This window comes from Corylus avellana, chromosome ca7 (genome assembly GCF_901000735.1).
Source record: "Corylus avellana chromosome ca7, CavTom2PMs-1.0".
In the NCBI taxonomy this organism is placed as follows: domain Eukaryota; kingdom Viridiplantae; phylum Streptophyta; class Magnoliopsida; order Fagales; family Betulaceae; genus Corylus; species Corylus avellana.
This window is the reverse complement of record NC_081547.1, coordinates 25,112,055-25,140,024: the sequence shown is the minus strand read 5'-3', so window position 1 is coordinate 25,140,024 and position 27,970 is coordinate 25,112,055. Positions and strand designations below refer to the sequence as shown.

The 27,970-nt window shown below is 33.9% G+C and overlaps 4 protein-coding genes across 6 annotated transcripts in view; 2 read left to right on the top strand and 2 right to left on the bottom strand.

Moving 5' to 3' along the window:
- LOC132188181 (probable LRR receptor-like serine/threonine-protein kinase At3g47570) overlaps positions 1–27,970 on the bottom strand; it is a 50,960-nt gene that overhangs the window by 19,597 nt on the left and 3,393 nt on the right. The gene's annotated exons all lie outside the window — the stretch shown is intronic.
- LOC132188178 (probable LRR receptor-like serine/threonine-protein kinase At3g47570) lies at positions 7–4,965 on the top strand. Its single transcript, XM_059602582.1, has 3 exons — positions 7–1,507; positions 1,740–2,143; positions 4,796–4,965. The coding sequence occupies exons 1-2, from the start codon at positions 22–24 to the stop codon at positions 2,132–2,134; spliced, it is 1,881 nt and encodes a 626-aa protein (XP_059458565.1). The 5' UTR covers positions 7–21; the 3' UTR covers positions 2,135–2,143; positions 4,796–4,965.
- On the top strand, positions 19,517–24,818 carry LOC132186169 (probable LRR receptor-like serine/threonine-protein kinase At3g47570). The gene is made up of 3 exons (XM_059600010.1): positions 19,517–22,306; positions 22,547–22,974; positions 24,712–24,818. The coding sequence occupies exons 1-2, from the start codon at positions 19,609–19,611 to the stop codon at positions 22,963–22,965; spliced, it is 3,117 nt and encodes a 1,038-aa protein (XP_059455993.1). The 5' UTR covers positions 19,517–19,608; the 3' UTR covers positions 22,966–22,974; positions 24,712–24,818.
- On the bottom strand, positions 26,699–27,967 carry LOC132186444 (pumilio homolog 4-like). The gene is made up of 3 exons (XM_059600421.1): positions 27,845–27,967; positions 27,291–27,465; positions 26,699–27,182 (listed from the first exon to the last, which is right to left on the bottom strand). The coding sequence occupies exons 1-3, from the start codon at positions 27,965–27,967 to the stop codon at positions 27,145–27,147; spliced, it is 336 nt and encodes a 111-aa protein (XP_059456404.1). The 3' UTR covers positions 26,699–27,144.

The following is a 27,970-nucleotide window of genomic DNA, read 5'->3' as shown; positions in this document are numbered from 1 at the left end:
ATCAACTTAGAGTGGCTCGGAATGTCGAATAACAAATTGTCAGGTAACATACCTCCTGATATGGGAAAGCTTAAGAGACTACAGGAGATGTATTTTCACATAAACAATCTCTCAGGTAACATCCCGCACTCTCTTGGAAATCTGAGTATGTTACTCAAATTATCTTTAAGTGATAATGATCTTCACGGAAGCATACCTTCAGGTCTAGGAAGCTGCCAATCTTTGCTATTATTAAATCTTTCTATTAATAATCTCAGTGGTACCATACCTCCAGAAATCTTTAGTCTCTCCTCCTTGTCAATTGGTCTTTATTTGTCTAGAAACCGTTTCACAGGTCCCCTTCCCATGGAAGTTGGAAATTTGAAAAATTTGGGTATATTGGACATGTCAGAAAACATGTTAACCGGTGAAATTCCAAATAGTATTGGCAGTTGTACTTTGATGGAGACTCTGGGCATGCAAGGAAACTTCTTCCAAGGGACTATTCCATCAAGTTTTAGTTATTTGAGAGGACTTCAGAAGTTAGATCTTTCTCGAAACAATTTGTCAGGAAAAATTCCAAACTTTTTTGTGGGTTTCAGCTCGTTGTATCTTTTGAATTTATCTTACAACAATTTTGAGGGCCTAGTGCCAACAAACGGCGTTTTCAAGAATTCAAGTGCAACTTCAGTTGTGGGGAATAGCCAACTGTGTGGGGGAATACCTGAGATGCGGTTGCCAAAATGTAACTTCAAAGAGTCTACAAAGACGAAATTGACCTTATCCATGAAATTAATTATCTCCATAGTTTGCGGACTTCTAGGAGTAATTTCTATGCTTTCTTTTCTGTATGTATGTTGGTTAAGAAAGAAAAGAAAAGAAATAACTTCAAGTTCTTCAGGAAATTTGCTTTTGAATTTGTCGTACCAAAGTCTCCAAAAAGCCACTGATGAGTTCTCCCCTGCTAATTTGCTTGGTGTGGGTAGTTTTGGATCTGTATATAAAGCAATCATCAATGAGGGCAGAACGACAATTGCTGTCAAGGTGCTCAACCTTCAGCGCCGTGAAGCTTCTAAGAGCTTTCTTGCTGAGTGTGAGGCCTTGAGAAACATTAGGCATCGGAATCTTGTAAAGATACTTACAGTTTGTTCAGGTGTTGATTATCAAGGTAATGATTTCAAGGCTTTAGTTTATGAATTCATGGTCAATGGAAGCCTTGAGGATTGGTTGCATTCGAGTACTATAGAAGATCAGGTGCACCAGGAGCAGAGGGATCTTAATCTTAATCAGAGATTGAATATCGCCATTGATGTTGCGAGTGCATTGGAATATCTCCATTATCATTGCCAAAAAAAGCCAATCATCCATTGTGACCTCAAGCCGAGCAACGTTCTTCTCGACGATGAAATGATTGGACATGTTGGAGACTTTGGGTTAGCAAGATTTTCTTCCGAAGATAACAATAACTCTTCAACCAACCAGTCAAGCTCTATTGGTGTTAGAGGAACAATTGGTTATACTCCTCCAGGTGAAGAAACTCTTTATCATTCTTCAATTATAATTTTTTTTTTTTTCTTTTAATAACATTTCTACGTTTGAAGAGGATAAAAAGGGTCTATTATTCATTTTATTCATAAAAATTTAGTATTGTACATTTTTATTTTTAGTTTCATCCCATAGAGAGTATCATAGCATAATTCCTTTCTTAGCATATAAGTGTTAATTATATAGTCATGTTACAGTATGTTCAAATGATACAGAGTATGGTATGGGAAATGAGGTCTCCTCCTATGGCGATGTATATAGCTATGGGATTCTACTATTAGAAATGTTTACTAGAAAACGACCCACGGATGACATGTTCCAAGGCAGACTAAATTTACATTATTTTGTCCAAGAAGCTTTGCCTAATCGAGTGGTCGAGATTGCGGATCCAATTCTTTTTCGTGAAAGAGAAGAAGACATAGCGATGAATAATTCTCATAATAATAGCAGGACTAGAAGAAGCAAAATTCAAGAGTGCTTGACTTTGATGTTTGGGATTGGAGTTGCTTGTTCTGTTGAACAGCCAGGAGAACGGATGAACATGAAAGATGTTGTAACTGAACTTCATTTGGTCAAGAAAAGGCTACTTAAAACTACAAGTAGACCATAATATGAACAGGTAATACTGGTAGCTTACTAGCTTGGTTAAGAAGATTTGATGATGATTATAAGCTCATTGCATTTTTAAGATAAGACTATTTCAATTTTAAGATGAGACTATTTATGTTATTTATTTCACTTTTGACACCAAGGAACGAGAGCATTCGGCTCTCCTTAGGTTGAAACACTATAAATCGGCCAATTTTAGATAAAGACTGAGACTCTAACATGTTATTTGGTCTATTATGCCCCTAAGCAAAGGTCAGCCACGGCCGAAATTTTGTGTTTTTCTTCATTTGATTGCATAGAAATATGTTTGTTGACACAATCTATCCATCTTTAGGTTGGAGAGCCCATCCCATTTTCAGTGTTTAAATCATGCAACCCTTTCTTCATTTGCTAATTAGAAGGAAAAAAAAAAAAAAAAATTCCATCTTTAGTGTCAACTTTAGATAAGTTAAAGAAATTTTAGGGAATTTTACATTTCGGCTTTAATTTACCAAAATTGATGGTTGGGTTATGTAAATACATGTTAGAATCACACGTTGGACCATTCTTTGATAGTTAGTGGTTTATGATGAATTTGAGAAAAATTTTAGATTGAAGGTCATTTATGCTTGAAAATTGGGGATTTTGCAATTATTGGCTTTAATTGTTTCAAATTGAGGGTTTCTTGGGTAGGGAAGAAATATCCTCCAACCCATGTAAAATAGTGCCAAGTGTCTATAAACATTTAAAAAACATATTAAATTTAGTCTAAATTAATAAACTGCTATTAATGAGGTTAAAAATTTAATGTGCATTTTAAATGTTTATAGACACTTGACACTATTTTACATGGATCTGGCTTGCATGCGGTAGTGAAAAACTACCGCATGCATGCTGTAGTGGAAAACGGTACCGTTTTTCACTAAACGGTACCGTTTTCCAATGTTAAAAATTAGGTTTAAAAAATTAATAATAAAAAAAATCATTAAAACTTAAAAATTATAAAAAAATAATAATTAAAAAGCTAAAAATATTAAAAAAAGAAAAAGAAAACGAAAAATGGGCTTTCATTGTTCCAGGTCGTTGTTCATCATCTCCTCCGGCGACGGCATGTCGTAATCCTCCTCCATTTTCCAACGCGCAGACCTTGAGAATAGGGCCCTCGTCCGGCAGATCCAAGTCGTCGTTCATCATCTCCTCCGGCGGCGGCATGTCGAAATCCTCCTCCATTTTCCCACACACACCTTGAGAATGGGGCCGTCGTCCGGCAAATCCAGGTCGTCGTTCATCATCTCCTCCGACGGCAGCATGTCAAAATCCTCCTCCATTTTTCCACGCGCAGACCTTGAGAATGGGACCCTTTCTGACCTTGAGAATGTCACAAGAAAAAAAAAAACTCTATATTTGTGACCCTTTCTGCAAGATTTTTGTGTTCACATTTGAAATCTTGAATATTTCTCCATCTGGATTTTCAGTGTAATGCAAATTGAAGGTACAAAACATTGCCAATCTTGTTCCTGGTGTCCTTCTCAAGCTTCTGCAGCACATGAACACAGACATAAAGGTTGCTAGTGAGCACAGGTCATCTCTATTGCAAGTTTTGAGCATTGTTCTTGCGCGTGGGAAAATGGAGGAGGATTTCGACATGCCGCCTCGGGAGGAGATGATGAACGACGACCTGGAACAATGAAAGCCCATTTTTTTTAAAAAAAAAAATTAATATTTTTAGCTTTTTAATTATTATTTTTTTTATAATTTTTAAGTTTTAATGAGTTTTTTATTATTAATTTTTTAAACCTAATTTTTAACATTGGAAAACGGTACCGTTTTCCACTATAGCATGCATGCGGTAGTTTTCACTACCGCATGCAAGCCAAATCCATTTTACATGGGTTGAAGAATATTTCCTTCATATCGATTTGGAAGAAATTTAAGTACATTTGGGAATACTATTCATTTAGTATTTCGGTTTAGGGTGAAATTAATTAAAGGATTTTGTAGAGTTAATTGTTGTATTTCCAAAATTGAGAGTTTAAACATGAAACTGAGAAATTTAATTAGTTGTTTAATGCGTTAAGTGAATCTGACCGACCTAGGGCATATTGGGCTCAAATTGGAAATTTATTAAGGAAAAATATAGGGATTTTACGATTTGATCGTAGGTATTAGCGTTTGATTGTATGTTCAGATAAGATGGAGTTGGTTTGGTTAAAGAGCATAGAGAAATTCTTGGAATTTTGTATATGTGCATAATTATGATTGAAGTATATATATTTGGTTAGCCGGATTTTTTTTCAAACTACCTCAGTATGATGTTTCATCAAGAAATAATAATTGTTGAAAATTTTTGAGTTATGTCTAGTTATAATCTTTTCACATGCTTGTCAAACGAATAGCTAGCGTAAGTCGAGCTGTATTTGTAATTATATCTGTACTGATACATACGTTTTTTTTTTTTTTTTTTAATTATATATGTACTTCATGAGTTGAATCTTACAATGATTAGAATGAGAACAAAAATAAATAAATAAATAAATCGTTGTGATGGTTTTTCTTTGGAAAAAAAAAAAAGTAACTTTTTATTTTATTTTATTTTTTTATAAAATGGATTGGTCTCATGTTTGGATTAACTTTCAGTAGTTGCTAATTAGGTAACTCATTAAGTCTTATTAATCTTTTCCAGATGATACATTAATGGTTCATGGCCCTTCCATATATAGCTAGTTTGAGAATCATATGGATATGGTTCAACCCCACAAGGACTTTGGTGAGACGCCTTATTTATGTTTGATGATTTAGAAATTTGTTTTGTTTATACTTTTTTCTATTTATAGGAGACTTTTTATTCACTTATATCTAGACATTCGATCCTTGGAGTTGGATTGTTATTTATGTTATTAATTATGGAGTTTTATGTGTATTAATGTTTCTGAGATATTTTGATTAGTTTGATGTTATGTGGATATTGAGGACATTTAGGGGATCAAATTTGTTGCTATTAGAAGAAAAAATTTCCCTCTCACTCTCAGAGAGAGAATTCTGACTTGATTGACGCTATTTTCTTCCAAACAAGCAAGAAAAATTTCCCCTTTCTTGGTTGTTTTTTCCACGCTCCCAAGCAGATGATGGGACTCCACTTTCTTCCCTTACCATTGTTCCACTTTCGTGCTTTGCACCCATTTTTTCTCATTGTCTCCCCGACTCTCCTACATTATATATATATATATATATATATATATATATATGGGGCACCCTTCACACTCTGGACATCATGCATGGCATCTCCTCATTCATTTTTTTTTTTAATTTTTTAATTTTTATTATTATTTATTTTTTTTAACTTCACAAACAAACGCCCTTAAACTTTCACACCTTATGAAAAGACCTTTTCAAAATTCAAAAATTCTCAATCTAACTTCTCAAACTTTTAATTTGATTATGTCAATTTCTAGTGTCAACCCCTAACAAAGGCAAAAAAATGTCAAAATACCCTCAAATTTTCGATTTTTTTATTAAAAAAAAAAAAAAAAAAAAAACAATTGAATCACAAATAGCATTGAGACTAAAATAAGATTGTTTTGGCTTTTTTTTTTTTTTTGACATGTCATCATGAGGGGAGAGAGGGATTTGAACTACTGACCTCCACTTCATTAAGTGTGGTCCCAGTCGATTGAGCTACCTTTTAAGGACGATTGTTTTGACTTTTGATAGCATATAATAGCAGTAGAAACCAAGAATTGAATTATTGAAAAAGAATGAAGAGAAAAAATAACAAATAGGGAAAAGAAACTCCATAATTGTTCCAAATAAGCTAATATAGAAATAATTCTAAAATACTTAAATTTAATTGATAGTTCAAACTGAATTGAAAAATAACAAAGATTATATGATAATAAAAAACTGAATTAAAATTTTTGGACAACACTACCATTTTAAATGTGCTAACTGGAGGAAATAGAGATGATTTGAAATGGAGAGGATCATTTTCCCTTTATATAGGATAGGCACCTCCTAATTTAACAAGAAAAAAAAAGAAAACAAATCCTAATTAAAAAAAGAATACCTAATCCTAATAAAAAAGAAAAAAACATAATCGAAATACACCTCTATCTGGCCTCGGAGATATGATCTAGATCCCGAATCAACCCACTTACCCATGATACAACAATTAAGTCGATTATTTTGGTAAAATGTTGGATTTTTTGGCAAATTTGGAATGGAATTCTCACATTCATTGCATCTTACCCTTAAGAGGGGCCAACCTGAGATGGCAAATGCCTTCGATAATTAACTCCATTCAACACGTCCACTTTTTTCACAGCTCACATGCATGGGAAGACTTCCTTAGTCACAGTCAGTCCTATTAGAAACATAAGGGCAAGACTTCGTCAATCGACTCAATCCCATAGGATGGGCTAGACTTCCTTACTTGTTTAAAACCAGTGAGATGTAAAATGTCACAAGGATACAATTAATTAATGGTCTTTCATGTCTGTGCCAGAGTTTTCACAAGAGTCCATTGTTGATTTCTTATAACAGTAATAATCATAATAAATTTAATACTAAAATGCATTTCTAGAGGTCAAAAGCTAGGACGTAGAGACTAAGAAACAAATGAAAATAAGTTTTAATTAATAATAATAATGAAAAGGCAATGCTTTTGGCAAAGTCATTAATTTGATCAACTTTCTCAAAATCGAAGTTAGGTAGCCGATTAATGCCGTGTCCAATAGTCCGTAGAAATCTTTTTTAAACAGCAAATGCCAGCTGGTCAGCAATTGTAAATGGAACTATTTAAAAAACATTAAAAAAATAATAATAATAAAGAAGAGAAAACAATGTGGAAAAAAATTTCCTTATGATTTGGTTGAGTACTGATCCTATCTCACCAAGAATTCAGTAAGCTTTCATGTGCATAATGGGACAAGAACAATCGTTATTTTTGACATATTAATCTTACGTGCTGCATCGAATCCGGACATAGGCAATAATGGAATTCTTGAGACATTAACTGCAAGAGTTGGTTTATTAATTTTAATCAACTTGCTTGTGTTTTGTTTTATTGGAAGTTAGTATGTGATCAATTCCACTTCGAGTTAAATTGTGTATAATTCAAGGTTGGTTTTGCCCCAAACTTTATAATAATAATAATAAAAAAAAAATGATGTCTTTTAACAGTTCAACGGGGAAATGAAAGGACGGAAACTTTTGGTTTCATAATTCATTTTTTTGGTTAGAGTGATTCAAGATGGTTGTTGTCTTTTGGATATTAGTGTAGCGTATATGGTAGCTTTGGGTATACAGCCAGTGTGGTGTAGCAAATTGGTTTCCAAATCATCTTCACAAAAAGGAGAATGTGGTAAAATTTCAAACTTACTTTAGAATTAGTCAAATTTCTTAATGGAAAAAGACTCAAAAGATATGAAAGTGCACATATTATATCGAGACATCCAAGTGGTTACTACTATACTCATCAGAACAAACATAAAATAAAATAAAAAACCTACTTATTTGTTAACCGACATCATACCTTACGAGTCCAATTACTAAAGATTCCAAATCTTTGAAAATTTTTGTCTTATTATATTAATTTTCATTAATGCTATGGTGGTATTGGGTCAGACTTTGATTGAAGTCGGACATGAAATCGCACCATCGATTCGCACCATTTACGTCGCTCTTGTTTCGTTCCCAATGAATAGGTATTACCTTGGTCACGCATAGATAGAATAACAACATTTGTTTTGAGCAAATGTTTGGATGCTTATCTTATCTTATGTTTTATTTTTATGTTTAATAGTGCTTTCAAAATATGGTTATGTGTTTTGAACAATATTATGTTGCTTATATTGACAATATTTATGAAGGTAGTTGATGCAGCTTTTTTTTTCTTCTTCTATGTTTTATAGTGTTTTGTTGGTACATTGCAACGTCAAATGTCAAATGTAGACAAAAATATTTTTAGCATCAATAAATTTTTAGCATTTGTAAAACAATGATAAATTACCAATGTTTAGAGAGGCATCCAATTTTGTCAGCATCTAATAATCCGTTGACACGTTTTTGGCATTTAATAAACATTGAAAAATTATTGGATAATGCTAGATATCCCAAGGGATTCTTCCCAATGCTTTCCAAATGATGTGGCAAGCATTCTTTTTTTTTTTTTTCCTTAAAAAAATCTCATTCTCTCACCTTTGTCTCCCAATCCTTCCCAAGATTATCTTGGGAAGGATTTTGGGATACCTAGCAGCCCTCAAAATTAATGGCGCTTACAAAATGGTAATAATGTGTTGGCGTTTACAAAACACCACTATTTTAATGTCATTTTTTTTTAAATTTAAAAAACAAATCCTACCGGCTACCGACTTTAGTGTAAATGAAGCATTTATGGGCACTCACAAGCGTTGGTAATTTATAAAACTATGCTCCGATAAATCTGAATATTTGTCGACGGTGGACTTTTGTGTCGACTTTTGTTTTTTGCTTTTCCCAACACATCGCATGCAGGATGAGGTGTCGTGATTATGTGTATAGTAATGGAATCCTGCTATTAGACATGTTACAAGACACTCAGAATCTACATTCATTTGTCCGAAAACCTTTTATAGGCCGAGGGGTACTGAAGAGTTCGGATTTAATTCTTTTTATGTGCAAAGAAGAAGAGACAACTATGAATGATTTTCTTAATAACAATAACACTAGAAGAAACATTATTTAGTAGTGCTTGATTTTTTAATTTTGGGATTGGAATTGCTTGTTCCGTTGAACAACCAAAAATAACGGATAGACACATCATAGATGTTGCAACTGAGTTTCATTTTTGATCAGAAAAAACACTTCTTGAAACTGGCTGGAATGCATGGAGGCGGTTGAACTAATTAAACTTAAAACATAATATCAACATTCAACAGGTAATATTGGTGTGACAGTTATAGTTTGATGTAGCCCTTAAAAGTGTCAATTAGAAGCACATTGCATTTTTCCCTTTTGTTGCATTATTAAGATGAGATTACTTGTAGCCTGTAGGTTTCTTGAAATGATCTTCTTGTTTCTTCATTTTGGTTAGCATTGCCGATTTCATGGTATTTCTTTACGTATAAGGAGCTCATTTGTGAATTTAATAGTTAAACAGTTTAAATTGATATAACTGAACTTTTGAGTATAGAATTGGATTCTATAAGAAAATTTGAAGAATTGAAATAATAGTTTAATCTATATTTTATTATAATATAGGCAACGCCCTTTTTCAACTATGGAACAGGGGAAGGGAGCAAGAAAACAGCTAGCTAGTTTAGAAATTAAATATGAGATTTCAAGAGAAATTCTTTCTTAGATGGACTCTTCTTCTTCTTCACCACCTATCTTAATTATCCTATAAATATGAGTATTTTGTACTGTAAACATCATAAAGAACAAGAGCATAATGTACTCTTATCGGCTATTTCTTAGTAGTGGATGTCGATATCTAACACTGAACCTCTAGTAAATCTTTATCTCAATTTTTTCTCTTTATTTTACATTTCTATTTAATTTTAAGTTTTTACACATTTTGTAATTGAAAGTAGAGTTTTAGTAAATATGTACTTTGCATAGAGGAGAAATTAAAGCTAGCTAGGACAGTAAATATTAAGAGGAATGCTACCCTTACAAAATATTTAAAAAAATAATAATTATTACAAAGTGATCTGGGACAACATGATTAAGAAGAAAATAAATCCAAAGTAATTTGGGAAGGGGATTATAATTCACATAGACAAGTTGCTAATCCCAACACATGGAAAGAAAATTACATGGAATATTCTACTCTGTACAAATAATCTTGCAAATTAATATTACAAATATATATTCTTAATTGTGGGAGGCAAATAATGTTCCAGAAGAAAGCAAAATGCAATCGATATTCATGGGGACAGAGTTAAAATTTTAGGTGGAAGTCAATTTCAATCAATATCCATGAAATGGTTCAGACATAAAAATCAACCGGCAACCACAATAATGAAGTTATTCTCACTTTACGTCTTTTCCCTATCTGTGAAAGTTTTGCTTTTCCTTTCCTTATGAAGTGTTGAAGCAATTGCACATGGCAACATACTTGTCTTTTAACTTTATACTTTAAGAACTGGCGTCACTCAAAGAACCCTGATTTTTTTTTTTTTTCCTTGTTATGTCTCTATCAAGTTTTCGTTTTTGGTTTCTCGTGGTTAACATAGAGCAACTAAGATGTCTTAAGAATTGTTGTGCACGGAATTAAAATACAGGATCTCAGAGAATCAGAAAAGAGCATAATAGAAAAATAGATCAACCACACACGACACCAAAATTTAAGTGATTCGTGAAAATTCTAAATACGACTTCAAACGACACCTATTCAAATGTCTAGGTGATTTACAAATATTATGCGGAATAAGATCTAACCTAATAGTAAATAATCAACCAAATACAGATATGTAATGAAAATCAAGAACACAGATATTTGGTTACGAAAAGAAACCATTTAGAGAACTCTCTAAATGTAAAACCTCTCCGGGGCAGCCAAACCCAGGAAATCAATCTACTATAAGAAGAATAAGAAATACAAGAAGAATTACAAAACCTTTGACTCTTCCTTGTACACGACAAGCGACCCACTTGACTTTTACCGCAGTAGCCCATTTCCAGAACATCTGGCACAATTCTTCTATATGATTTCCTTTTACCGGAACTCCGATAGACTTTTCAACCATAGATTTATCAAAAGAATAACTAAAACTCTAAGAGATTTAATTTAACACTCACCACATATGATCTCTCTTAGCACAGCTTTCGACGAATTCTCTGAGGGTGAAAAATTCGTACCTCTCTCTTCTATAATGATGTATATATACCCCCGACAAAACCCTAGACCTAACCTACATAAAATCATGTTTTTGGGCCTAAAACTTACGGGGTGTCCGGACACGGCTTTGCGGAGCAAAATTTGAGTTTCTAGAAATGAGGTCCGGACCCGGGGAAGGCATGTCCGGACATGGGTGAAACAGCATTCTGGAAATGCTGTCCAGTCTTGATCAACAGCTTCGATCGATGGGCGTTTGTGGTCCGATTGAGCTAAAATTTTGTAGGGACGTTCATAACACATGAATCTATATTATGAACGGTGAAGATTGGATTCTGAGCATTCTATATCATTGTTTGAGCCTGTAAACAGTAGCCTCTGCATTTTGAAACTGAATTAAGCCAACACAAGAACTAACAATTCGGATTAACAAGCCTACATCTCCTAGCGGAGACGACCAGGAGAAAATTCATTAGCAAAAGATGGAGTACAAAGGAGTAGGGAGAAAACCACTCAAAACCCAAAGCTCCAATATACCCAAATCTCACTCTCACTCTAAATGATCTCATTGATATATAGCTTCAATGTCGCTTCTTTGATTCACAAACGTGTAACAGAGCAGTGTAACATCTACAATCCAATCTATTAAATTGACATATTTCGTTGAAGTATGTGATAAAAAATGTACATGAAAATCACATGCTCTAAAAGCATATATCAGTTTAATAAATTAAACTTCATCCACATCGAGCCTGTTTTGAGTGCTAACCTTGAGCTTTTCTTCGACCAAGAGAGATGTGCAGTGGAATCTATGGCAGCCATATGCAATTATACTCGAAATTCTGCTGGAATTATATAAGAAACTGATAAAACTAATAACATTGTTGTCAATGTATAAGCACTTTCAAGTTTAACCCATCACCAGATATGAAGTCTTTAGCGTTGTCCTCTGCAAATTAATGCCAGTAGGTCATATTGTGTTAGCCATAGAGGGTCTCAAAGATATCCAAAAAATAACCCTCATCTGGGGAAATATTGCATTCTACTTCAAGAAAATTCAAAATTTATTTACAGGCAAGGCCTATTATTAATAACTATTCAATTTTATGAAGGGTCCTGAAAAGGAAATGGCATATTATTGCATGAAGTAACTGCTTCCAAAAATTCTTAAATTTCTAATATAATTGTTTAATGCAAGACCCCAACATTGTCCCGCTCCAAATAGAATCCTCATCATTTTAAGTGAAATAGAGATGAACTAGTTTATAATTTAGATTAGATTTCGTAACATCTAACAGTTATTTGTTGCCATGTCATATATAATCAATACTATAAAATAATTCTTTTCAATTTCACTTAAAAAGAAAAGTATCCTATCCCTTCACCAAGTCTCCTACTTGTATATATATATATATATATATAAAAGCCCATTCGTGTTAATATCCCCTAGTCAAAGTCAAAGCCCATTTTTGAAGGAGAAAGTCAATGCTACGGTTAAAAAGACGAGCCTCTCCAGCATATGAAACGCTTGTTTCATCTAAAGTCCAGTTTTAAGTGGGCTTGGGAGGCCTCTTCTTCAAGTACGGATCCGGGTGCTGAAGCGAGTTTAGGGAGCCCAGTGGTGGGTAGTGTTTTTTTTTTTTTTTTTGATGAATAAGCATTTCATTAAAATCAAAGCTCAAAATAGAGCAACACCGAAACACAAATACAACCCCTTACAAAGACAGGGGAAAACAAAAAATCTACAAAACCAGCAACTACTCAACACCAAAACAGCCCCTTACAACCCTTACATATTAAAAACAAAAAACAAAACTACAAGCCAACATTACAGAGGATGGCAGAAGGCAAATTCCACAATGAACACAACAAAAGGTTCTCCCTAGTTCTAGGAAAACCTCTTTTGACAGCAATTCTAGCCCTGATTTCCCAGAAAATCTGCTTCAGTAGCTGCTCTTCAGTTTTTGGAACACCATCATGTCTAAGTTCATTTCTAGTACGCCAGAGATTATAAACAACAGAACCAAGAACCAATTGACAAATCAAGCACTTAAGAGAGTTCTTTCCCTACTTATTGCAACCAAGTTGCACAAGATCATCCCAAATCACAGGAGGCATATCAATTTTACAACGAAACATGCAATATTTCCAAACTCTCGAACTAAAGCTGCATTCAAAGAAAATATGATCACGAGTTTCTAGTTGAGAATGGCAGAAACAACACTGAACCTCACCCTTATAACCCCATTTGAGTAACCTCTCACCTGTAAGTAGCCTATCCTTCATAGCAAGCCACAAAATAAAAGCCTGCTTAGGAATAGCAAGAGGAAACCAAACTAACTTCCACCAAGTAACCTCTACATTCTTCTTTCTAAGGGCTTCCCAAGTCTCTGCACTAACAAAGACACCCTTTTTAGAAGCAGTCCAAACTGGCTTATCACATTGGCCTAAACAAACTTCAGAAAGCCTAGCTTGAATATCAACTAGAGCTTCTGATCTTGCAGATCTCCAAAACCAATCTCCATTGCAAATGACAGAAGACAGCTTAGCTTCAATATTACTTTGAGCATCATAAACAACCCTAAAGCCATATTGCTCAATCAAAACTCCTGCAGGATGCCACAAATCCAGCCACATATGAATGCTATCCCCATGCCCAACTTCAAACTTCAAGAACCTTTTAGCAATAGATCTCAGCTTCAAAATTTTCCTCCAACTCCATGAACAATTTTGTGCTTTGCCCTACCTTACCTTTTTCTTATCTTCAATTGCATAGCCTTGACTAAACTGTAACGCTAATTGGGGTTGGTTGCATCAATTATTTTCGTCGCTGGTCATGGGCCAGCAAGTCCAACTTAGTATGAGCTATGGCCTCGGGTTTGATGATGCCCGTCCCTAATTATTTAAAAAAGGTGAGGTTGAGGCCCAACCCACTCCAGCACACTGCAGTATTTGATCTTCCTGCATATTTTATTTTGAGTAATTATGAATCAAATAGATGATTCAAACCATCAAAAGAATTGGTACCACAAAAAGAAACGGTTAAAGAAGGCAAAGTTCCGCAAACATAATAATTTACGAACCATGCAATAAGAGGCGAGAAGGATCAAAAAAAACTCTAAAGCCCTACCTAAGTCTCTATTGGGACAAAGGAATGTGAGATTTTTTATTTTTGCTTTTCTTGGACACGTCGCATGCAGAGTATGGTATGGTAAATGAGGTGTTGTGGTGATGTGTATAGTTATGGAATCTTGCTATTAGACATGTTCCATGGCACTCTGATCAGTCTACATTCCTTTGTCCAAAAATCTTTCAATAGAAGAGTGGTCGAGATTTCGAATCGAATTCTTTTTACGAGAAGAGAAGAAGAAACAACTATGAATGATTTTCATAATAAAAACAACAGTAGAAGAAACATAATCCAGATTGCTTGATTTTTTATTTTTGGGATTAGAATTGCTTGTTTTGTTGAACAATCAAACAAACAGATAGACATCAGAGACGTTACTACTCAGCTTCATTTGATCAGAAAAAAGCTTCTTGGAACTGGAACGCATGGATGCAAATGAACTAAACATAGACCATAATATTAGCAGGTAATATTTGTGACAGTTAAAGTTTGATGTAGCTATTAAAAGTATCAAGGTCAATAATCTCATTGCATTTTTCCCTTCGATCTGTTGCATTGCATGTTATGATGAGATTTCTTCTCGGTTTCTCGAAATGATCTTATTCTTTCATTTTGGTTGGCAATGCCTATTTCATGGTATTTCTTTACGCATGGGAGACTTGATTGATTTATTTAAAAGCAAACATAGAATCTACATGTTGCAAAACCAAGAATACAAGTATAAGAGTCATGCATTAAAATTTTTTTGTCTATATTATAATAAATTTTTGTCTCCATTTTTGTCTATATTTTTTCATGCATTAAAAAAAATAAATAAAAACAATTATAAGAGTCAAAGGTATTTTTTTCTAAAGGAAAACAGCTAGGACAGTAAAGACCAGGAAATAAACAAACATATGTTTCACAAAAAAGAAGGCATTGCTTTTGGGAAAGTCATCGTGATTTCTTATAACAATAATAATTATAACAAATATAATAGTAAAAGGTATTTGTAGAGGTCAAAAGCTAGGACGTAAAGACTAAGAAACAAAAGAAAATAAGTTTTAATAATAATAAAAAAAGGCAATGCTTTTGATAAAATCATTAATTTGATCAACTTTCTCGAAGTTAGATTAATGGCGTGTCCAATGGTCCGTAGAAATCTTTTAAGCAGCAAATGCAAGCTGGTCAGCAATTGCAAATGGAACAAATGAACATAGGTTTTACAAAAAAGAAGGCATTGCTTTTGGGAAAGTCATCGTGATTTCTTATAACAATAATAATTATAACAAATACAATAGAAAAAGGTATTTGTAGAGGTCAAAAGCTATGACGTAAAGACTAAGAAACAAAAGAAAATAAGTTTTAATAATAATAAAAAAAGGCAATGCTTTTGGCAAAATCATTAATTTGATTAACTTTCTAAAAGTGGATGTTAGGTAGATTAATGCCATGTCCAATGGTCCGGAGAAATTTTTTAAGCAGCAAATGCCAGTTGGTCAGCAATTACAAATGGAAATATCTTAAAAACATTAAAAAATAAAAAAATAAAAAATAAAGAAGAGAAAACAATGTGAAAAGAAAAAAAAAATCCTAATGATTTGGTTGAGTACCAATCGTATCTCACCAAGAATTCACTAAACTTTCACGTGCATAAGGTTAAATTGATAGTGGGGCGTTTACTCCTCGTCAAAAAGTTTGTAGAAAAAAGGTTATGGATTGATCCGTTGAGATCACTTTACAAACTCCATTATTCAACACGTAATCCTTTTTTACAGCTCACACTTAAGGGAAGACTTCCTGGGTCAGGCCTATTAGAAAAAGAAATGATATATTCTATTAATGATCTTTTGTTTGAGGCAGAGTTTTCAGAAGAATTCATTGTTGGAAATAATTTTGAATGGTGCATAAAATTTTTTTTGAAATAAATTATTATCAATCTGAAAATTAACAAATAAATAAATAAATCCAAGAAATAAAATATTGTGGAGTATGGAAGGATCTTAATTAAAGGTTGATGTGTTTCTCGGAGCATATAACTTGGTGCGATTGGATTTCTTGATATGTAGCCTTTCAGGATTAGATTATAGCGTGTATCTTTGTTAAGGACGCACTTCCAAGAAACGAAGGCTAATAGAGCAACCCTATTGTTAAAGTAGATGAAAGAATATGGCAAAGCTTAATGATGGTGTTAATTGATGTTGGGATGATGAAAACTTTTACTTATATGCACAAAAATGTTTTTACAAATGTTAATGTATTAAGAAAAGGCTAACTTAATTATTACCATGTTAAGCACACACACTTGAAAATAATACTTTAGTTTTATCAGATAATACTTTAGTACTTTAGTTTTGAAATTAAATAAATGTATCAGATAATACTTTAGTTATCTGATACATTTGTTGTTCAAGAAAGATATATTGTTATACATTATGTTAAAATATATTGAGACATTTTTATAAGGTTCTTCTAGTGTTCTCCTAGTCCTAGATAGATATTATTTTATTAATACCAAGTGAGAGATATAAGAGCAACTTTCTTTTTGGTTTTTTAGAAAATAATATCTACATTGGACTAGGAGGACACTAGGAAAACATTAGGAGAGCACCTAACATTTCTCTTTTTATAATTATTTTGATGTGTATTGAGGACATTTAGGGGATAGAATTTGTTGTTTACTATCATTCCACGACTCTTTTTTTTTTTTTTTTCTCGCTCAAGCGAACTCTCTTAAATCCAATAAACATTATGGCTTTGAAACAATTTTTTCAAAATCTAGATTTTGATTTGATCAATATTTGGACTTTTATGGTCCACTGAAAATTAAATTTCAACTTTATATTATACTTGAACTTTTAAGTGGGGATTCAGATAGGTTCGCTTTAATCTGTGCTTATTTTGCTTTTATAGTCGTGTTGTGCGGTCCCTTGAAAGGATCAGGTCACTCGTTTGATCAATTTCCTACCATTTATAATTATTTTTGTATTATTTTAGTTTGTTCTGGGTGTTGTTAGAGAGCTATCCCTTTTTTGGTTTTAGGATCACCACTATTTCTTCCTTTCAAATCAAGAGTAAGAAAGATTTTCCTTTGTAACCATACCCTTAATCAATTAAAAAATAATAATCTTTTCCTATTAATACTTATATTTTTATTACAATTTATGTAATAGATAAATGTTTGGTGGTTATTTATTTCGTTAATGCTTATGTTTATTGTTAGAATATAAATTAGATTGTGCATAAAATTCTATGGAAATTGAGATATTTATCTTTATCTTTACACGTATCCCAATTATCTTATAAATAAGAGTATTTTGTAATGTAAACATCATAAAGAATTAAAACATAATGTATTCCTATCAATTCTTTTTTAGTGGTGAATATAGGTGTTTAACACTAAACCACTCGTAAATTTTTATTTTGCCTTTTTATTTAATTTTTCATTTAATTATAAGTTTCTTCACGGACTGTAATAGGAAGTAGAGAGTTTCAAAAAATATGTACTGTGCATAGAGTTTTGATACTTTTATAGTGTCAAGTGATTGAGCTGTATTTGTTGAAAATGCGTGTAAAACGAGCTGCTTTTTTTTAATTTTTTTTTAATTTTATTTATTTAAATTCCTGTAAAACGAGTTGATTGATTGAATATATTTTCTCTTTCATTAAAAAAAAAAAATTATAATAATTATAAGAGTCAAAGGTATTTATTTCTAATGAACATAGTTTTTACAAAAAGGCATTGCTTTTGGGAAAGTCATGTGATTTCTTATAATAATAATAATTATTATAACAATTATAATAGTAAAAGGTATTTCTAGAGGTCAAAAGCTAGGACCGTAAAGACTAAGAAACAAATGAAAATTGTTTTTAATAATAATTAAAAAAAAAAAAAGGCAATGCTTTGGGAAAAGTCGTTAATTTGATCAACTTTCTCAAAGTGGATGTTAGGTAGATTTATGCCATGTCCAATGGTCCGGAGAAATTTTTTAAGCAGCAAATGCCAGTTGGTCTGCAATTACAAATGGAAATATCTTAAAAACATTCAAAAAATAATAATAATAAATAATAAGGGTATAAGATGAGTTTAGCCTTTTTGAATTCGGTTTGGCTTGACTCGATTAAACTCGATTAAACTCGATTTGGTATCAATTCGAATAATAAATGAATCATTCGTGAAAACAATAATATGTTCAAATATTAAACGAGACATTTTCGTATAAATTCGACCCGACTTGAATAAGTTTATATAAACTTGCATAACTTTATTTTTACAATTTTTTTTAGCATATTTCATTTTGCAATAAAAACATCTTAAGTAAAAGGAAATCCTATTACTAATATGATAGATATCAAATTTTGAGAAGAGTCACCAAAAACAAAAACAAAAAATTTATGTAGATGTATAACAATTCAAACAATAAAAATATTAATTTCTTTACGTAATAATTAGAGTTTGATCTCCAAAATGATCAATTAGAAGTTCAATACTTCGTTTTGCTATACGCCAGACCCTGGTAGTCCCAGGGTCCGCCAAGTCTAATGTGGCCATGGCCATGTTTGACTTAAAAAGTAAATAAATAAATAAATATTTTAGGTTAGAAAATTGTACAGTGTTCTCTCTTCCCCTATTTCATCGTTCTCTTCTCCCCCTTTTCATCTCTGTCTCTTCCCCCATTTAATCTCTCTTCCCTCTCCCCTCACCGACGGCCGGCAGCAAAGACCACGACGCCGAGCACCGCTGATGACTGAAGCTCATCAATTCTCATATATTGCCACGAACTAAACCCACTTTTTTTTGGATGAATTTAACCCACTTCTTTTCTTCTTCAGCATTCAGCAAAGGTAGGAGTAAAGGAAATTGAACCCACTTCTTTTCTTCTTCAGCAAACCCACAATTAATTCAAATATGATAATGGTAATATGATAGGGAGTTTCCTTTCCACAAAGAAAATACCCATTAGAAACAGAGAATAACCCATGAAAAATTTGAGAACCCATGAAAAAATTGAGAACGAAAAAAACGTAATAGACAAGAAGACTAGGTCAGTGAGGGTCTCCGGCGTGGTAGAACCGGTCGTTGCATGGTAGGGATGGCCGACGGTGGTGGTGGCCGTCACACGGGGAAATTTTTGGTGGCGAGGAATATGCGTTTGGGAAGAAAATTGGGGGAAATGAGAAAATTGGTATAGGGGAAAGGATTAACGCAGGAATTTTTTTTTTTTCTTTCTTTTAAGTCAGACGTGGCCCAGGGCCACGTCAGACTTGGCAGGAACCTGGGACTATCAAGGTCTACCAAATATCTCTACTCTTTCTTTAGTTTTCTATAACATACTTTATAATTTCTTTATGTAATAATGAAGTCTTGGCCTGCTTTCTACGACGCGTATCCATATCCATAGCAAAGTAAGATTATAAAATGAAGAGAAGTTGGCCCATATAGAAAAAAATGAAAAGGAAAAGATAAAAGAGAAAGAAGCTCCTCCCTCACAATGCAATCCAGCAAATTTTCTGCGTATTCAGTGGCACAATTTTGAGTTGAGTGTTTTACGTACCTCCAAAACCAACAAACATGGGGCTTCCCCCTTTAACTTCCGCTCTCTCTTCCTCAGCTTTTTGCATCCTTACTATCGCTTCTGTCTTTTGCTTTTGTTCCACCACCAATGGCATTGGCGGGAATGAGACAGACCGACCATCCTTGCTTCAATTCAAGGCCCAAATAGTCGAAGACCCTTTCATGGTTTTGAGCTCATGGAATGACACCACTCACTTCTGCCAGTGGCGTGGTGTTACATGTGGTCGCTACCCCCCGAGGGTCATGGAGTTGCGCCTACCATCTCAGAAACTGGTGGGATCTTTATCTCCTTTCATTGGAAATTTGAGCTTTCTAAGGATTTTGGATCTCTCAAATAATAGCTTCACCCATGAAATCCCTCCAGAAATTGGCCGTTTGCGTCGATTGCAGGTACTGTGGTTGTTCAATAATTCATTTGGTGGGAGAATTCCAACCAATGTATCCCGTTGCTCTAACCTCAAGAGACTCATTCTTAGTTATAACAATCTGGTCGGGCAAATTCCTGTTGAGCTTGGCTCCTTGTCAAAGCTCCAAGTATTTTCTGTAGCCACTAACAAACTAACAGGAAGTATCGCTCCATTTCTTGGCAACTTATCTTCACTTGAAAAACTTGATTTACACTCAAATAATCTGGGTGGGAGTATTCCTAGTGCTCTAGGCCAACTTATGAATCTTACAATTATTGTAATTGCTGAAAATCAATTTTCTGGTACCATCCCTCCATCAATCTTCAATCTCTCTTCTATTAGAGTTCTTCATGTGGATTATAATAAAATCCAAGGGAGTCTTCCGTGGAACTTGGGGATAACTCTTCCTAATCTCCAAGACATTGACATTTTCATGAACCAATTTACTGGCTCCATTCCTCCTTCAATATCCAATGCCTCAAATCTGGAACTAATTCAACTTGGAGAAAACAAATTTAGTGGAAACATGTCTTCTTTGGAAAAGTTGCATAGGCTTCAATGGTTGGGCACTCAAGAAAACCACCTAGGAAGTGGGGGAGCTGATGACTTGAGTTTTCTGTGCTCTTTGACCAATGCTACTAGCTTAGAGGTGTTGGCGATAGGGGAAAATAATTTTGGTGGAGTCTTACCTGAATGCATCAGTAACTTCTCATCTACTCTTAGAGTATTGGCAGTAGATAACAATAATATAGTTGGAACGATTCCAAGTGGGATCGTGAATCTCATCAACTTTGAGTGGCTTGCAATGGGGAATAACAAATTGTCAGGTAACATTCCACTAGATATTGGAAAGCTTAAGACACTAAAAGTGATGTTTCTTGACAATAACAATCTCTCAGGAAACATCCCGCATTCTCTTGGAAATTTGAGTATGTTACTCGAATTAGATCTAGATGATAATGATCTTCACGGAAGCATACCTTCAGGCCTAGGAAATTGCCAATCTTTGAATGCATTAGATCTTTCTAATAACAATCTCAGTGGCACCATACCTCCACAGGTCGTTGGTCTCTCATCATTGTCAATCTGTCTATATTTATCTAGAAACCGTTTCACGGGTCCCCTTCCAATGGAAGTTGGAAACCTGAAAAATCTAGGTATATTGGACGTGTCAGAAAACATGTTATCCGGTGAAATTCCAAAGAGTCTTGGCAGTTGTGTTATGTTGGAGACTCTGGTTATGCGAGGAAACTTTTTCCAAGGGACCATTCCATCAAGTTTTGGTTCTTTGAGAGGACTACAGAAATTAGACCTTTCTTGGAACAACTTGTCAGGAACAATTCCAGATTTTTTTTTGGGTTTCAACTTGTTGCATCTTTTGAATTTATCTTACAACAATTTTGAGGGACTAGTGCCAACAAATGGTATTTTCAAGAACTCAAGTGCAACTTCAGTTGTGGGGAATAGTCAATTGTGTGGGGGAATTCCTGAAATGCAATTGCCGAAATGTAACATCAAAGAGTCCAAGAAGACAAAATTGACCTTATCCATGAAATTAATTATGTCCATAGTTTGCGGGCTTCTAGGAGTAATTTCTATGCTTTCTTTTCTCTTTGTCTGTTGGTTAAGAAAGAAAAGAAAAGAAACTACTTTAAATTCTTCAGGAAATTTGCTTTTGAATTTGTCTTACCAAAGTCTCCTAAAAGCCACTGATGGGTTCTCCTCTGCTAATTTGCTCGGTGCGGGTAGTTTTGGATCCGTGTATAAAGGAATCATTGATGAGGGAAAAACGACAATCGCTATCAAGGTGCTCAACCTTCTGCGTCGTGGAGCTTCCAAAAGCTTTCTCGTCGAGTGCGAGTCCCTAAAAAGCATCAGGCATCGGAATCTTGTAAAGATACTTACAGTTTGTTCAAGTGTTGATTATCAGGGTAATGATTTCAAGGCATTAGTTTATGAATTCATGATCAATGGGAGCCTTGGGGATTGGTTGCATCCAACTGCTAAAGAAGATGAGGCGCATCAGGAAGAGAGAAATCTGAGTCTTTATCAGAGATTGAATATTGCCATTGATGTTGCTAGCGCATTGGAATATCTCCATTACCATTGCCATACACCAATCTTTCACTGTGACCTCAAGCCGAGCAATGTCCTTCTCGATGATGAAATGGTTGGACATGTTGGAGACTTCGGGTTAGCAAGATTCTCTTCTGAAGCCAACCATAACTCTTCAACCAACCAGTCAAGCTCCATTGGCGTTAGAGGAACAATTGGTTACACTCCTCCAGGTAAAGACACTCTTTATCATTCCTCAATTAATTCTTTTTTTTTTTTTAATAACATTTCTAAGTTTGAAGAGGATAAGACAATTTTAGTATGCCTTTTATTCGTAAAAACTTGGCACTATACAATTTTATTTGCTGGTGTCATCGAATAGAGAGTATCATAACATAATTGTTTTCTTAGTATATAGTGTTAATTATACAGTCACATTACAATTAATCATTTTATTATATATATAATTTCAGAGTATGGTATGGGAAATGAGGTCTCTTCTTGTGGCGATGTATATAGCTATGGAATCCTCCTTTTAGAAATGTTTACCGGAAAAAGACCCACAAATGTCATGTTCCAAGGCACTCTAAATCTACATTCATTTGTCCAAGAAGCTTTGCCTGAACAAGTAGTCGAGATTGCAGATCCAATTCTTTTTCAAGGAATCGAAGAAGATATAAGCATGAATGATTCTCATAATAACAGCAGCACTAGAAGAAGTGAAATCCATGATTGCTTAATTTTGATATTTGGGACTGGAGTTGCTTGTTGTGTTGAAGATCCAAGAGAACGGATGAACATTAAAGATGTGGGAACTAAGCTTCTTTTGATCAAGAAGAAACTTCTTGAAACTAGAAGACATGGAAGTGGTCAAATTACAATTATACCATAATATCAACAGGTAATATCGGTAATTTAGAGATAATTATAGTTTGGTTAAGCAAATGGATGAGGCATCTAATGGTACCTATTAATGCCAATAACAAGCTCATTGCATCTTACATTCTCTTACATTAACAAATGATCTCCCTACTTTAGTTTTGTTGGTATTGCTGATTTCATTTTTTCCTAGTGGTAATAATGTATAGATTAGTGGATTCACTATTGGATTTCATGGTTTTTCTTTTACATGTTGAGCGGTTTTTCTTTTACATAATATTGGCTTCTTTCCTTGTTTTTCTTCCATTGACCAAATAAAAGTATGTTTCTTGAGGTGTTCTATCCATTTGTAATTTCAACTTTAGTTATTTTGGATATTGGATGGTTGTGAATTAAAAAAATTTAAAAGTTAAGGTTTGAATAAACTAAATTTGGGAACTTTCATGATTGGACTTTAATTTGTCAAAATTGATTGCACTACTAGAAATAGGGCTTTTACCAGAGTAAATTTTTTCTTAATGGCCAAAATAAATGCCGATATAAGAGGTATTTTTCGATGCTTTTTATGGACGCTATTAAATCTCGTAAATTAGCTTGATTAAAACAAAAGTGTCGTAAATGTGAAATATTTATTGGTGGTTTTTCAAAACAAACATAAAATAAAAGGCTAGGATATTAGTGTATTTTGATAGCTTTGGGTAGACAACCCGTGTGGTGTGGCAAATTGGTTTCCAAATCATCTTGACACAAGGGAGATTGTGGTAAAACTTTAGACTTGGTTTAGAATTAGTCAAATTTCTTAATGGAAAAAGACTAAAAAGATATGGAAGGGCACATACATATTATATCGTGACATCCAATGGCTGGGTTACTATTAGACTCATCAGAACAAACATAATTTTATTTAAAAAAAAAAAAAAAAAAAAAAAAAAACTTACTTATTTGTTAGCAGACATCATGCCTTATGAGTCAAATTACTGAAAATTCTAAATTTTTGAGAATCTATATGTTTGATTATTGTAAATCACCTTAGTTTTCATTAATACTCTAGTGGTGCTAGATCAGGTTATAGCTCTAGTCAGACTTAAAGGAGCACATCTAGTTTCCACCGTTTAAGCCTCTCTAGTGTGGCTCTTAGTTGGTAAGTGCTACTATGGTCATGCCCAAGTAGGACAACTACAATTGGTCTCTTCAGCTTGCCCTTTTTCTATAAATAAATAAAATTACTAAAGAGTCATGCGGCTTGAAAATTGCTTGTCATATATTACCATGGTGGTCCTGAGTTTTGAATTCACAGCATTAAAAGCTTCTGTTGTCTAACTTGTAGAATAGCATTACCAACAATGAATAGTCCCAGCCTAACTGTCATGATCTTATTAGCTACGACCAGCTCTCTTTGGTTATCATTGGTGTATAATAACTCGAGTCATTAGCTGGTTTTTGAATTGCAATCTTTGGTCTATGATCATCTTTAGTTTGGTGTGAATTGGGTTAATTATTGGGTAGCTAATTTGCTTGTTGGGTGGTGGATGGAGGATACAAATTATGAAAATTGTTTGTGGGAAAGCAACTTATTATATGGATGAATTGGGTATGGAGTACACATACTTTGGTATGTCATGATTTACACAACCCAAAATTCAAAATCCATATTACATATATATCTATTTTTCATGATATTTTTTGTTGTTGTTATAATTGATGCTCCTGTCATTTTTTTTCTTCCTATTATAGAATTGAACACATTATGATTGGGCAGGTAACAATCATGCCGACAATGATGATGAGGATGAGTCTTGAATGGCTATTTGGACAGACGGCTGCTCTAGTGGAGTATTAATTATCCATGATGTATTGAGCAAATGTTTGGATGCTTATCTTATCTTATGTTTTATTTTTTATGTTTAATAATGCTTTCAAAATATAGTTATGTTTTTAGAACATTATGTTGCTTATATTGACAATATTTATGAAGGTAGTTGAAGCAGCTTTTCTATTTTTTTTTTCTTCTTCTATGTTTTATAGTGTTGTGTTGGTACAGAGCAACGTCAAATATTTTTAAAGATTATTGCCTTTGCACTACTTATACTTTCCAGTAATTATAAAATTATCTGCATTTTGACATATATATATATAAACACATGCTCTAAAAACATATATTAATTTAATAAATTAGGTTGGAGGTAACTTCCACCACATCAGGATTGTTTTGAGTGCTAACCTTGAACTTTTCTTTGACCGAGTGAGATATGCGGTGGAATCTATAGCAGCTGTATACTCGTAAATCTGTTGGGGTTATATAAGAAACTGATAAAACTAATAGCATTGTTGTCTCTGTATAAACACTTTCAAGTTTCACCCCACCACCAAATATGAAGTCTTTAGCGTTGTTCTCTGCAAATACAAGTAGGTCATGCTATGTTAGCCATAGAGGGTCTCAAAGATATCCAAAAGAACAACCCTCATCAGGCGAAAAACTGCATTCTGCTTCAAGAAAATTCAAAATTTATTTGCAGGTAAGGCCTATTATTAATAATTATTCAATTTTATGAAGGGTCATGACAAGTTTTTGGTCTCACCTAAGTAGGGTCCTAAGACTAAGAGGGAATAACCCTTTAGCATTTATTACATGAAGTAAATGCTATTAAGAATTCTTAAATTGTTGCCCCGCCCAGAATAGGATTCTCTCCATTTGAGGTGAAATGGAGAAGAACTATTTTATGGTTTAGATTAGATTTCAAAACATCTAACGGTTATATATGTTGCCATGTAATTTAAAATTAGCAAAAAATAGTAAGTATTATGTAAAATCTAATCTCAACCAACTCTCCTACTCCCAAAAAAAAAAAATCGTGTGGTTTACCCAACAAAAAAAAAAAACATGCTTATGTGGGTTTTAATTCTATTAGGCTAGAGGGTTAATATCCTTTACTCAAAGTCAAAGCCCATTTTTGAAGGAGAAAGCCCATATATGCTGCGGTTAAAAAGCTAAAAGACCATCCTCTCCACTCTCCAGCATATGAAATGCATGTTTCATCTCAAGCCCAGTTTTAAGTTGGCTTTGAACAAATGGGCTTCAGAGGCTCTTCTTCAAGTGAAAACCCAGGTGCGGAAGCAGGTTTAGAGAGCCCAGTGATGGGTAGTGTTTGTTTTGTGCTTCGCCCAGCCTTATCTTTTCATATTCTTCAATTGCATAGACTTTACTGAACCCTAACGCTAGCTAGTTGTGGTTGGTTGCATCAATTATTTTCATTTTCAAATTGCAGGTAGCGCTGGTCATGGGCCAGAAAGCCCAAATTAGTCTGGGCTCTGGCCTCGGGTTTTGCTATATCCGCCCCTAATTATCAAAAATTGTGAGGCTGAGGCCCAATCCACTCCAGCCCATTGCAGTATTTGATCTCGCATATTTCATTTTGAGTAATTATCATTGGATTAGTTTATTTAAATATATTTCCCTCCTAATTGAGTTGAAAGAAGTTCTTCTAACATAGCATATTAAACTGACATGTTCAAAATGCATATAAATTCTCACATGCTTTTTTATTTTTTATAAGCATTTTAAACATGTACCAATTTAATAGTTTGGATTTGAAGAATATTTTCATCTTAATTTGGAGAAAAACGTCGTCCATCTTTCAATAGGGCCTTTTTCCCTCCCTTACTCTAGGATGAAAATATTTCAATGGAGCTTTATAATAAAATATCAACTAAGAACTAGAAGTTAAATGATCATAAGAAACAACACAACAGCCAAAAGAAAGCAAAATTATTTATCTCAAGAAAATTGACATATGTATGTAACAAAGACTCAAACCTAATATGGACTAATATCCTCTCTCTTGACATTGTGATTTACCATTTACAACTAATTTTGCTATACAAACTATGAAGCTTATACAAGTAATCTCGAAAAGGCTAGGAAATTATATTGTGCCTTCTCTTTGATCTCGGCTTCCTAAGATGGCGCCTCTTTGGAGTTTGGAGTCTTTGCAGTTAATATTGTAGGAAAATTTTCTTATTCCAGTGGGCCGGCTATTTTTTGTGTTTACTTACAAACTACTACTATAGTCTCCTAGAATATAAGGGCTCCAGATAATAGCTTGATCAAATCCATGTTAGCTGTACAAAGTGTTCGGTGGTGGTGGTGGTGGTGACGGTTGAGGAAAAACGTCTTGTTCTAAATTGTGATACCTTAAGAAGAGAAGGAGACCGAGAACCCTATGCGCCTTTCTGCAAATGAAAAGGTTAAAACTTATTAACAGTCTTAATATTTACTAAACTGGCTGGTTGACAGAAGAAATCTGAGATTTCTCAAGGAAAAAGGTTAAGGTTCCTCACCTCCAGCTGTGATCAGCTTCTCAACTCGAGAAACTATATGTTTACCGTATGTGTACTTCTTCAAGGCATTCAAATGAACCTTGATGCGAGAAAGAATCAACTCGAGGCTCTGGTCATCGCAGGTCTCAAGAACCTTTTGTACAACATAGTTTCCAAATGGATCCTTCATCATTGCCTGCAGTTTTGCATTTGATCATGCAATCAGCACTCAATCAGTAGACCCTTTATAAAAGGAATACAGAAACGGAAACTTTATATTAGACCCTTTATTCACCCTGCATGAAGCATGCAGGAGCCAATTGCAATTTACTTGCTTTTGCTTTATACTAGAAAGCATAGAGATTACAAACAAAGAAATTTAAGCAGCATGTTATTTTTATGATTCTCCAATATAAGGACGTCTTGATCTTCAATGTAATCATATATATACCTGAAAAGCAGAAAATTTTAAGTTTTGTACAACTACAGAAATAGTATAAACAATGAAAGTTTTGATGTAAGGGTTCATTTTCATCAAAACTTGACCACTTTAGAAATGGAAGGGGAGCAAAGACCTGTAAGGGTTCATTTTCATCAGTGGAACCAAGCATCTCATTCACCAAAAGTTGACGCTCCTCAGGACCACCAAAAGTTAAGCACTTCTCCACCACATTAGAAGCAAACTTCTGCTGACTCATCTT

Coding starts and splice junctions, on each gene's coding strand:
- LOC132186169 (XM_059600010.1), top strand. CDS start 19,609: ATGGGGCTTCCCCCTTTAACTTCCGCTCTCTCTTCCTCAGCTTTTTGC. Junction 22,307..22,546: donor AATTGGTTACACTCCTCCAG/GTAAAGACACTC, acceptor ATATAATTTCAG/AGTATGGTATGGGAAATGAG.
- LOC132188178 (XM_059602582.1), top strand. CDS start 22: ATGTCGAATAACAAATTGTCAGGTAACATACCTCCTGATATGGGAAAG. Junction 1,508..1,739: donor AATTGGTTATACTCCTCCAG/GTGAAGAAACTC, acceptor CAAATGATACAG/AGTATGGTATGGGAAATGAG.
- LOC132186444 (XM_059600421.1), bottom strand. CDS start 27,967: ATGAGTCAGCAGAAGTTTGCTTCTAATGTGGTGGAGAAGTGCTTAACT. Junction 27,466..27,844: donor ATGAAAATGAACCCTTACAG/GTCTTTGCTCCC, acceptor GCAAAACTGCAG/GCAATGATGAAGGATCCATT. Junction 27,183..27,290: donor GAAGCTGATCACAGCTGGAG/GTGAGGAACCTT, acceptor TTTCATTTGCAG/AAAGGCGCATAGGGTTCTCG.